The sequence below is a fragment of the Xylocopa sonorina genome, chromosome 13, assembly GCF_050948175.1.
Source record: "Xylocopa sonorina isolate GNS202 chromosome 13, iyXylSono1_principal, whole genome shotgun sequence".
In the NCBI taxonomy this organism is placed as follows: domain Eukaryota; kingdom Metazoa; phylum Arthropoda; class Insecta; order Hymenoptera; family Apidae; genus Xylocopa; species Xylocopa sonorina.
In genome coordinates this window covers 5647935-5659521 of record NC_135205.1, presented here as the reverse complement: position 1 = coordinate 5659521, position 11587 = coordinate 5647935, and the positions used below count along the sequence as shown (strand labels likewise).

The window sequence follows — 11587 nt, the reverse complement described above, 5'->3', positions numbered from 1 at the left end:
GTGTACTAAAGGCGGAATCTTTACTAATCGTTCACGAGAAACGCCTACTTCTTCTTGTATTAAACGTTCTACGCTGAGAGGCTGAGTGAAAAGGAAATGAAACGAAAAAAAAAAGGAAGGAAGGAAAGAAAGAAAGAAAGAAAGAAAGAAAGAAATGAGAAAACACGAGCATCAATCATCCGTACGCAATAGAGACGCGCTAGTGTCGTTTCGACAACGAAAGATCTTCAACCCTTTGGCACGCAAACACGCGAACACATTTCAAATTCGAAATCGGATAAAAGAGAACGATTCTACCTTATTTCTTTCCAACGAAACCATTTCAATCTCTTCCATTTCCCCTCGCTACGCGATAGCTGATCGTATATCATCTCTAAAGCCACCCTGGTACCATTCGAGTATTTATTGGAAACGATCTCGCGACGAAATGAAAGCCACTACGCTCCAAAGGGTTAAACGAGAATTTCACTAGCAATATATTCAACTTTCAACATAAACTGCCAATAATACGAATCTTTTGATAATTTATTCGTTATACAATTATCTCTGTCGTTAGACGAACGAGAACGGTCTAAGTCGAACTGGTACCGGTGTCGAAGCGAAACTTCAACTTCATCCTGGCCCCCTCTTCGAGGCTAAGGGACGAATCGATATATTTATCCGTGTTTTTTTATTTTTTACGGGAATCGAGCCAGCGTCCGCGTTCCGTTCTTCGATTGACAGGCTTCCACGCGACTCGACGAGCATTGGGACTATTTCTGATCAGTGAATCCACGCGTGGGCCGCCTGTACCTTTCCAAATCAACACTTTTACCAGGATCTTCTTTCTCGAACCCGGTGCAGTGCATTATGTCGCGGGGTGGCGGCCAGATGGTGTCTGCAAGATGATCGGCCGTGAAACGTTCGCCAACGCTCGAGGCGTTCCTCGATCTCGCGCGAAACTACCCCCTCGAAGTGCAGGATCACTTGGTCGGTACGAGGAACGTGAACTTTTGTGGTATCAATTGCAATTGTTCGTTATTAGAAAACGGTGAAGTAGATCCCTCGACGTTACCGTGCAATATTCTGACCAGAAGTCTGGCGTTACTTTTAATTGTTACTATTGTATAAGGTTTGTGAGTGGCAAAGTGTATGGCTTCTGTTCGCGGGGATCTAAGACGTTGAGGAAAATGGATGTTCGCCAATCGTATTTTGGGAATACGGTTCTCTTGTTGATTTGCACTTGGACGCGTGCTGTGGCAAGATGGAAAGTGATTCGATTCGTAATGGAATGAATAGAAAACGAAATGGTATTTTAAATAATGATTTTTTCGTGGAAAAAGAGGAATAAATATTTCAGTTAATTTTGTAGAAATATATAATAATCTTGTGAAGAATAGGGACGTGTTATGTGTTTAATAAACTCTCGATGCGTGGACATTTGCACTTAATAAACTTTAAAAATGTTAAAAACTCTTGAAAAATCAAATCTATCATGAACGAATTTTGTTCCAAAATATTTGTACCTAGCGTTATCTTTTTAATTACGGTACGAATCACAGCCCATCTTGCGTGGATAAAGGATATATTAGTGCTCTAAGAGATGCTATATTACGCGTTGAATGTTACTTTATATCCGTTGCAACGGTACACAACCCTTCGAGACAACAAACTCGTATCGTTTATCAAGAAATAAACGCGATGCGTCCATTGCGCGAAGGCAAACGCATTGGAGTTCGCGCGACGACCACAGAATATCGAACAATACCGACCAGCGTTTGCACACCAATCTGCTTCGTTACTATGTATCTTACAGTAGCCAGGGATAAGAGCCAAAGAAATCTTTTTAGACTAATAAGAAAAGTATATGGAAACACCGTTTCAACCATGTACCGCCTGTACATCTTCAACGATCGAGTCTGACCAGCTGCTTTCGCGAGAGAAAACCGAAAAAAAAAAGGGAAACCGTTTGAATGAAGTTTGTATATGTAATTAGTTTAGCGATATCCGACACAAATTTCATGTACCCCATAAAAAGGAGACTTTTTTTGATATTGTAAATACTCTGAAATAAATAATCGTTTTTATTCAACCCCTATTTTTCATTTCCATCAAGGAGGAACAATGGCTTCGAATTAGACTTAGCCTCTTCCCACTATTTATCACAAAATATTTAATATAATAATTGATACAATATTACCTGCGTAAAGATTGATTAATGGAACCGTGGAATACATTTGCAGATATTCTTCAACGGTTAAAAGAACGGGGCTCTTTACGTTTAATAAATATTCTAGTAATGTACTCTCAGGATATAGTCTCGCAATCCTGTTATGTATATTCCTCATAACTTCGTCCATGGTAACTGACTTCACGCAAGAAACGATTTCAAATCAAATTCAAAATCAATCGATTAATCGAGAGATCTCTTTGAAACTGCATCATGTTTCGCATCGATTGATGTCTCGATGAATCTTACCGTATCGTGAATCGCATTCGAGATATGACTGCACAACGAGTACACTTTGTTGAAACAATTAGACGTTTGCAATTGAATGTCCTCCAATTCGAAGGACTCTATCTTTTGTAACAACGAGGGTGGTATCATGTACACGTGGAACCAGTCCATGAAAAATCTCTGCAACGTTTGGCTATGAAATTAATTTTCTTTCGTACTTTACTCGATGGAAATCTTACTTGATGAACGTGGTGATAAGTTGGGAGAAAAATTGACCGCACTATTTCGCAATCCTCGATCTTACTATCGTACAAACCCTTCAAATGTCTATATATTATATTTTCCGATGCCTGCATTGATAAAAATGTATTTTCATCGTGAAACACATAAAAATTTAACTTTTACGCAAAAAATTTCAGAATCCAACTTTCCAATTTTTTTAATTCTCAAACTTTTATACTTTAAACCCCCGAATCTTCCAATACTTGCATCAACGCACCTCGAATACATGAATAAAATATTGCGGATAAACAAGGAATAATCCAGTAATGGAACTGTTAATATAGTCTTCTTGTAAGTCGTGTATTATGGATTCCATTCGCTGGAAATTATCTTCTTTATATTCTTCGATACCATTTTAATTTATAATTATAATTGTACGATAAATATATGTGTTACCGTGAAAGACGAAAGAAATTATAGAATGTCTACGTAATTTATTATACGTTTCACTAGTTTTAAATGTCATTTCTTGTATATTTCAGTAGTTTTATTGTAATTTATTGTATATCTAACTAGTTTCATTGCAATTTTTTGTATATCTGCCATTTTGAAGGTAAGAGAGAGAAAGATATATAAGAATGCTATAGGAAAGAGTGAGACAGTTGTTACCTACCCTACTGAAGAACCACTGGCGCCATCTCTGTAAAAAGTGCTCAAACTGGTCGCTCAGCATTATCAACAGTGAAGTGAACTACTGAGAACTACTAGCGCCATCTCTGCGAAAAATACTGAAACTAATTACCGACCTAATTTCAGAACCCTTCCAAGAGATGGCGCTAGTAGTTCTCAGTAGTTTACTTCGCTGTCGGTACCGCTGAGCGACCAGTTTGAGCACTTTTTACAGAGATGGCGCCAGGGGTTCTTCAGCAGGGTAGTATCATCTGTCTCACTCTTTCTCATAGCGTTCTTATATATCTTTCTCTCTCTTTCTCTCTTACCTCTAAAGCGGGAAATATCAAATAAATTACATTAAAAATATTGAAATGTACATCCTGAAAACACAACTTTTTCACAGTAAAAGCCATGTGATGTCACTTGCGCCGCACGACAGTATATATTTATATTATTTATAAATAATAAATACTAGATATTGTGCAATTTTAATAGTAAAAGAGCTGTTAAACTTCTATTGCATACCATCATATCATATATCATTTTTATGACGATTGAAAAAGATATACATATATGGCTTTCGGTAACTACAATTGTTAGCTGATTTTACAATAAATTACGTACGACATATAAACAATCGAATAAATTATAAATACATATTTACATATAATATTATATTACATACGAATAATTTAGCAAGACATTTACCAGACATCTATCTTTTACGGCAACGCATTTACTAACAACTAAATAACCTGCTATCATCGTACCTCTTCCAGATTAGAATGCGCACCAATATATTCTCCAATATAAACAACTCGTGTTACATACGTACTCTAGAAACAATAAATCTTTCTTACGCGTTTGACCAAACGATGGAGGACGAATGGAGATGGCGTTGCAGCGTGGTTTGATAATTTCAAATGATAGAAACGAGAGAATTATTATCTCGCGGACTTAAACACGTTTGTACGAACATAAAAGGACACGTAACATCGCAATCGTGTAGCTTGAACGTAAACAAGTTACAGAAACGTTAATGTGTAAGGGAACTCTTACCTTGCCGGCAGCATGAAGATTTTTCCGGATTATATCCAACAGGCTCCTTCGAACAGGCTCGATTGCACGTTTCATGATGTATAATGCTTCAGAGACGCACTTTCGATCTTGAACGCACAATTAACAGCAATAACGCGACGATAAAGTAACGCGACGAATTTCTCGAACAATAATGATCGCGGAGAACGCACGTCCACTCGCTGCGAAGTCCGCGCAGACACTGAGCGCGAGGACATTTAAACGCGGCGACAGTCAACTGTAACAACAAACTACGCTCGCGACTACTATGTTCGTCGTTCGAAAACAACATGAATATCGCAATGATTTAACAAGTAATAATTATAGAATATAATTTACTGAACATTGATATAACCGGATTACATTCTTAAAGTTTTAATTTCTAGTAATCAATTGAATTTGAAATACATACAAGTTTTTATACGCGTACATTTATTCGTGCGTTATTCTTTATATACATATCGTAAAAAAAATAGTGTAAACTCTTATTTATTACATATGTGTTTTATTCTCGTTAAATACAAATATGTCACGTAGTAATAAAAAGTAATGTACGTAAAATTAGTTCGCTAAAATCAGTCGAAATGGCAAGTAAGATCTAACATAAATGTTGTATATAACATGTATATATACAAAACACTAAAACCGTGCTGATAATAATACTATTAAGTAGTTAACTATTGCTGCTTGTTATTGTATCATTACGATGGCGATAAATTTCAAAGATTTCCGTTTTTAAGTACATAAAAGTAGCTCGTGTTTCTTCAATCTATTTCCTTTCATTTACTAAACGTAAACCGATAAGGCTACTTGCTTTCGCACCTTTTAATACCAAGAACTCCAAGTGATTAGTTGGCATGCTACTTTTTTACCTTTGAGCACTCTAAAATTGGCGGCGGAGGTGGAGTTAGTTCGTTAGGGTTTCCCGACAACACAGACTTACTGAAACGTCCCTTTATAACAGGTGGTTGCCATTTATTGCTGCACATAACTGTAACCGTAGGCTTCTCCGCAGTGACTGTTGCTATAGTTACTGCTCTGAAAGTGAAACAAAATCCATTTAGACAGTAATAACCACAAGTCGATCGTTAATGTGCAATAAAAGAACAACACAAAACTTAATTAAGATAACGGTACAAAACTTACTCTAAGACGATCTATCATTTACATGAAAAATAAAAAAAGATTTTAGTTACATTTAACACTTTCAGGTAGGAAAAATAAAAAACTGCAATGTATATAGAGCATTTATTAATTAAAAAACTGCGTTACAAATTGAATGAAATATATATTTTCTGTAAAATGTTTTCCAAAGTGTGTGCATTCGGACATACATACATAGTAATTCTTATATTCTAAATATTTACAATAATTTTGACACTAACCAAAAATATATATATATATATACGATTTAAGCAATTAACACACCTAACGTTCCTCAGTTAATGAATTGCATTATTTTAAAAAATATAAAACATTTTAAATTGATACTTTCTTCAACAATAAATTTCTTGTTATTTCCAAATAACAAGATACCTCCCTTTCTCAAGTAACAACTATTTTAAATGGATACGATTTAAACCGAAAATTTATTATATTACCAAAATTATTAAATGATTATTACATTGAGGTAAAACTTGTTATAAAAGTTTCCAGTGCAACATACACTTCATGTACCTATCTCATTTAATAAAAAGTATACTAAATCAGTATTATTAAATCAATGTAATAATGTGCAGTGCTATGAAATTAGAATCGATACAAACCAGCCTGATACTTTCAACAATAAAGAAATGTATATTTTTACTAAAAATTAACTCAATATTTTTGCGCACAAAATGTGCATAATTTTATGAAGTAATAAATGATACGAGGTATCTGAATATATTTAACAAAAAGACCATTCTCTCTAATGCCAAGGCACTTGATTTGGATGACTGATCGAACCTAATTTATAATACCTTGTTGTAGAAGGTGTTTGTTGAATTCCTGTCGTATGATTGGGTGGTGTTGCAGCTGTAGGAGTTTCAGCACTTTGAGCCGAGGTGCCATCACCTTTCAGAACAGCGACACATTTCCAATTATTAATGTAATTATCTTTCCACAATCGAACACAGCCATCATCCCCAGAGCTTGCTAAAATAGTTCCCATTATGTTCCAACATACGCGCCACACGGTAAAATCATGATCGGAAAATTGTGCCGCTACTGTAGTTTCAAAGCGTGGCGAACCACTTTGTACACTGTCCCTACAATGATAATTTTACAAGTTTTTTTTACAAGTTTTTTCTTTATGCAATGATTGCAACTATTTTAGGATGTATGCTTACAACAGAGGCTTCAATGTAATTATTCGTACATCTTTTGATGCAATAGCCAATGTGTGAAAACTCCTACCCAGATTTGGAGCAAATGCAATATCGTGAACAGGATCTGTAATATTTAATGTCTCTGTTTTTGCCCATCTTCTGCTACTTTCAGAATATTCATATATCAGAACTTTTCCTCCTGCCGATGTATTTGGATCATCACTACCAACAGCTATCATTGGAGGATGTAATCTAAGTTGAAACATTTATATGCATGTAATAATCATATGTACAGTGCCTATTAAACATAATTAAACGTAATAATACCTCGAGAGAGAAGGATTCCATGAAAGACAACTACATTGAAGTTTGCAACTGATGTCATGCTGTAAAGTCCATTGACTTAGATTCATAACATCAGGAGCTTCGTATATTCTAATTACTCCATCTTCGCTGCAAGTGGCTAATAACAGTCCTAAAGTTTTAGGAGCAAATTTCACATCTGTAACAGACTTTCTAGAATCTACTAAGTTCGTTCTCCTAACCCAATGTCTCATGCCACGTTCTCCAGGTCCAGATCCTTCTCCAACTATAAATAACATGTAACTGGGTTATGACTGTTGACCCATTGGGAAATTCAACACTTGCAAGTTCTTCAGATTTGTTATAAAAGTCCACAACAGCTGATAACTTCTTAACGAAAATATCAAATCTCTATTAAGTACCTATCTCTTCCCATACAGCCGCAGTTCTATCGAAAGAGCATGTCGCGAGGACTTGACCAAATTCTGGATGCGCCCACGTTACCTTCCACACAGATCCACTGTGCGCTTTCCAAGATGCAGTTAAATGCCAATTCCCGTGTTCGTCTTCATCCCAGACCTATGTAAATTTTACAATCTTCACATATCGACTACGAAAACGACTGTTTACAGGACAAATACAAACATCAATCGCGAAATTCTTACTTTTACAAATTGGTCACTGGAACATGTTGCCATTCGCTGTCCGTAAAAATCGTAAGCGATATCATGAATCAAGTCCTTGTGCTCGGCATTAATACTATGCGCTTCGAACATCTTTGATACGTTTCAATATCACGAAATAAAATAACAACTGACGATTATATGGATGTATCGGTGTATGTACAGGTTAGAAAGCAAAATTGAAACAAATCGGCCAAATGCCAGAATATCGAGGAACTCAATTTTTACAGCTTATCGTACGAATCGAACATCACGGTTTAAAGTGTACAAAATATTCCCAAATACTCAAATTATGTTTTTATGTTATCAGAAAGGAGGGAAAACACTGTACAGCTCGATTAATCTTACTACCATTCTTTACGATCACTCCACTGTCAGAAATGAAATATCTATTAAGAAACATTAAACGAAATTACCTATTCTAAGTTAACAGAAAGATTTAACAGCTTAATTTGCAAATCGTGTTTTCGTGTATTGTTTGAATGCATTTCAATTGATTTCAATGAACCGGCGCAGTTTATGTGCGGTCTCAACACGAAAACGCGGCCAAAGGAATCAACAACGACGACCTCTTCCTCTGGGCGTGCGAAGCATTTATTTCCCCAGTGATTCGACCACCCTGTTAATCGCATATTTTTTAATATTGGTACAACTGAAAATATCCAGGTACAAAATGATATTTACCAGCTTTCCGGTTTCGATCGTTCTTTCAGTACGGCAAGATGGCTGATCAGGTACGTTTTTCATATTAATAATATCAATAGGTTTACTATTTTAATTACAACTCTATTGATTACTAAACATTGTTATCCGCGTAACCAACTTTATCGTCATGCTTAATAATAGAAAAAATGAATTTCTAGTATTACAAAATGTTATGACATCGTAATGTAAACGTGACACGTGGTTAGAGAACGCCAAGTGTACACGATATTCTAATACAATGTCATGTGAGCGAATATACAATGTGAATCATGTGTTCTTATCCTTGTAGACCGAGCGCGCTTTCCAGAAGCAACCCACGATCTTTCTTAACCGCAAGAAAGGTCTGGGCCCAAAGAGGAGGAAGCCTATGAGATACAGCCGCAACATAGGTCTCGGCTTCAAAACACCTCGTGAGGTTTGCCTATTTCCGATACGCGATAAACTTCGATGACGTTCCACTTTTCTTCAAATATCGTCGTCCTTGCAGGCTCTGGAAGGTACATACATTGACAAGAAATGCCCGTTCACTGGTAACATTTCTATAAGAGGACGCATTCTCACGGGAGTCGTGCAGAAAATGAAGATGCAAAGGACTATAGTCATACGTAGGGATTACCTCCACTATATAAGAAAGTACAATCGTTTTGAAAAACGCCATCGTAACATGAGCGTACATCTGAGTCCTTGCTTCAGGTTGGTCTTTGTTTTCTGTATTTTTCAATAACTTTAGCGATGTAGCCATTAGATTTGCATGATGATATTGACGACGGTCTTCTGAAATAGTATTTGAGGTAATAATCGTCTACTGAACAAAAATTGAATATCAATGTTACTGTGTAAAAGGACTTTTGTATAGAGAGTACTCATTTTTATGGTGTTTACAGAGATGTTGAAATCGGTGATGTAGTAACTATCGGAGAATGCAGACCACTCAGTAAAACAGTCAGATTTAATGTCTTGAAGGTTTCCAAAGGAACAGGATCGAAGAAGAGTTTCAAGAAATTTTAAAACTATCAATATTACCACCCATGGTCAGTAATGAAACTGTTTAATTTTCCTATTTTTGTAGAAAAAAAGAGATGAAGTTATAGAATGATGAAATTTACGACGGTCTTCTGAATTTATTAAAATGAGCGAATTTATCGTATTCTGATTATTTTTAAAATAACATCATTTTAATATAACTCGTAAAAAAAGCTCAGTTTTAGCATAATTTTTTTATTACAGGAAAAATTGGCTCCATCATGAACAGAACAAGAATAAAAGTGAATTAACATCTTGATTTGTATCATATAATGTTACAACAAATAAAAACATTTCTTTGTACAAAATTTTTGAATAACTTAATGCTTCCCTTAGAAGCTCTCAGATATCCTAATGAATACCAAAGAGGACATAAAACAAACTATAAATTCGTGTTAGAAAATATATTTTTACAAATGTCAACAAGAAAAACATTCATTATCAAAAGTATTTTTATATATAATTTTAAAGTTACTTAATAAGATGCTTATTGTCATAAAGAAACAAAGACTTCGTTGTTATTATATATACTTAGTTGTAATTAATATATTATCAGTATTAAAAATAAGTTCATCACAAATATCCTATAATGTCAATTTCTTACCGATAATATTATTACGAACGAAAGACAATGATCTTGCATATTACGCGATCTTAAAGATAACAGAATCTAAAATGAATATTCTATATCCATTTATCCTTTTGTACAAAATTTTTACAAATAACTTATATAACTGCCAATCGATGCATCTTTGGCGATACTTGTTATTAAGAGTACGAAATTCGTACAATATTCGGTAAAATATACGAAATTACACACGCAATAGCATGTACACTCGACACGACTACCACACTACTGTATCAAACAGATAATCACAAAGGCACTATATACCGTGCTATTTAATATCATTTAACATTGTCTTTCAATTTTCTTTTTACTTGCATAAATTAATTAATTAATTCTTATTTAAGGAGTTCAATCGTAAGAAAATAGTACTTCCTAATAATCCTGCTTTAAGAAATTACTAGTGATTAGCAGTTGAGTGATTTTTAGAAGAGAATTCAGTTATATAAAGTATATATATAATAGGCCCTGCAAACCCCAACAATAGGGAAAATCCAAGGAGCTGTGTCCAGGATAATCCACAGTCATCGCCAGAACATTTAAATGTATCTGTTAAATGAGAGCCTTCTACATGATTCTCAGCTGGGATAAGTAATTGGTCACATTCTGAACTGGTAATTTCTAAAGAATTATTACCATTATACGATGACAAAGGTTCGCAGACTGAATTCAATATGATTGTATTAATCTCTGTTTTTGGCAATTCAGTCGCAATTGGATTTTTTATTAGATTTAATAATGGATCTTTCATTATTTCACTTTCTTTTTCTTCACCAGGAGTGAATATACTTACTTCACTTTGATTTACCTGTCCACTTTGATTTTGTTCTAGAGTCTCAGTCAATAACGAGAACGGCTGAATAGGTACTTTGATGAACCTTCTAGCATGTATTTCATTTTCTTTATGAATCTTGTTGATCCTCTTCAGTTCTGAGATCTAGAAATACAACCTTCCGCTCAAATTTATCATAATTTTATTCTTCGTTCGATTGTATATTTTCTTATTACCGTGCATCTATATCGTAAAGCTAATGCTTGCAAAGTGTCATCAGATTTCAGGGGTACATTGATCACTTCCACTTTACGTGGTAATGATGCAGATTTATTACGCTGTTGCAGAGGAATAGCATCTTCGTCCCCACTGTTCTCATCGTCTGAATATAAAAATACATAATGCGGGGAACCATCTCTCTGAGTTCCACGTTGATAAACCATTTGCCTGAAAGGGATTAGCTTATTGCATATACGAACGTGATTGCAGAGAAGCACTCGGCTAATAAAAAATATAAGGGCAAATAGGATACACGGGTCATATTTAAATACATCATAACGCATCATATGTGAGTTGTCATACAATGATATATAAACACCACATTTATCAGTTACCTCATACTTTCTTGTCGTCTAAACAATCTTTTTTTGTAATCTTTATCGTTCGTCATTTGTGTCATTCAAATATAAATGACATTTTCAAACGGAATTGTTATCTAAATCCTATAACAAGCATGTATGAGACGAAAGGTTTTTCACA

At 35.0% G+C, this 11587-nt stretch overlaps 4 protein-coding genes across 5 annotated transcripts; 1 reads left to right on the top strand and 3 right to left on the bottom strand.

The window, feature by feature from the left end:
* Positions 1-962: 962 nt before the first annotated feature.
* LOC143430368 (uncharacterized) lies at positions 963-4175 on the bottom strand. Its single transcript, XM_076906599.1, has 6 exons — positions 4102-4175; positions 2937-3038; positions 2677-2787; positions 2459-2617; positions 2215-2348; positions 963-1152 (listed from the first exon to the last, which is right to left on the bottom strand). The coding sequence occupies exons 2-6, from the start codon at positions 3033-3035 to the stop codon at positions 963-965; spliced, it is 693 nt and encodes a 230-aa protein (XP_076762714.1). The 5' UTR covers positions 3036-3038; positions 4102-4175.
* Positions 4176-4916: 741 nt separating this feature from the next.
* On the bottom strand, positions 4917-8231 carry Nup44a (nuclear pore complex protein Nup44A). Of its 2 annotated transcripts, XM_076906569.1 has the most exons (6): positions 7686-8231; positions 7443-7599; positions 7045-7306; positions 6739-6969; positions 6370-6657; positions 4917-5446 (listed from the first exon to the last, which is right to left on the bottom strand). In XM_076906569.1, exons 1-6 carry the CDS (start codon positions 7794-7796, stop codon positions 5269-5271), a joined length of 1227 nt encoding a protein of 408 aa, XP_076762684.1. In that variant the 5' UTR covers positions 7797-8231; the 3' UTR covers positions 4917-5268. The 2 variants fall into 2 exon arrangements, with proteins under 2 accessions (XP_076762684.1, XP_076762686.1); XM_076906571.1 differs by lacking the exon at positions 4917-5446 and having other exon boundaries at positions 5662-6657; positions 7686-8229.
* Positions 8232-8301: 70 nt separating this feature from the next.
* Positions 8302-9742, top strand: Rps11 (ribosomal protein S11). Its single transcript, XM_076906589.1, has 5 exons — positions 8302-8437; positions 8698-8823; positions 8896-9101; positions 9293-9439; positions 9636-9742. Exons 1-4 carry the CDS (start codon positions 8426-8428, stop codon positions 9414-9416), a joined length of 468 nt encoding a protein of 155 aa, XP_076762704.1. The 5' UTR covers positions 8302-8425; the 3' UTR covers positions 9417-9439; positions 9636-9742.
* LOC143430350 (lysM and putative peptidoglycan-binding domain-containing protein 3) lies at positions 9291-11583 on the bottom strand. The gene is made up of 3 exons (XM_076906578.1): positions 11443-11583; positions 11065-11275; positions 9291-10993 (listed from the first exon to the last, which is right to left on the bottom strand). The coding sequence occupies exons 1-3, from the start codon at positions 11505-11507 to the stop codon at positions 10457-10459; spliced, it is 813 nt and encodes a 270-aa protein (XP_076762693.1). The 5' UTR covers positions 11508-11583; the 3' UTR covers positions 9291-10456.
* Positions 11584-11587: the final 4 nt, after the last annotated feature.

Coding starts and splice junctions, on each gene's coding strand:
- LOC143430368 (XM_076906599.1), bottom strand. CDS start 3,035: ATGGAATCCATAATACACGACTTACAAGAAGACTATATTAACAGTTCC. Junction 2,788..2,936: donor ATTTTATTCATGTATTCGAG/GTGCGTTGATGC, acceptor TTATCAATGCAG/GCATCGGAAAATATAATATA. Junction 2,618..2,676: donor CTTATCACCACGTTCATCAA/GTAAGATTTCCA, acceptor CAAACGTTGCAG/AGATTTTTCATGGACTGGTT.
- Nup44a (XM_076906569.1), bottom strand. CDS start 7,796: ATGTTCGAAGCGCATAGTATTAATGCCGAGCACAAGGACTTGATTCAT. Junction 6,658..6,738: donor ATTACATTGAAGCCTCTGTT/GTAAGCATACAT, acceptor TTATCATTGTAG/GGACAGTGTACAAAGTGGTT. Junction 5,447..6,369: donor CAAACACCTTCTACAACAAG/GTATTATAAATT, acceptor TTTCACTTTCAG/AGCAGTAACTATAGCAACAG.
- Rps11 (XM_076906589.1), top strand. Junction 8,824..8,895: donor GCTTCAAAACACCTCGTGAG/GTTTGCCTATTT, acceptor TCGTCCTTGCAG/GCTCTGGAAGGTACATACAT. Junction 9,102..9,292: donor CATCTGAGTCCTTGCTTCAG/GTTGGTCTTTGT, acceptor TGGTGTTTACAG/AGATGTTGAAATCGGTGATG.
- LOC143430350 (XM_076906578.1), bottom strand. CDS start 11,507: ATGACACAAATGACGAACGATAAAGATTACAAAAAAAGATTGTTTAGA. Junction 11,276..11,442: donor AGACGACAAGAAAGTATGAG/GTAACTGATAAA, acceptor AATCCCTTTCAG/GCAAATGGTTTATCAACGTG. Junction 10,994..11,064: donor CTTTACGATATAGATGCACG/GTAATAAGAAAA, acceptor TTGTATTTCTAG/ATCTCAGAACTGAAGAGGAT.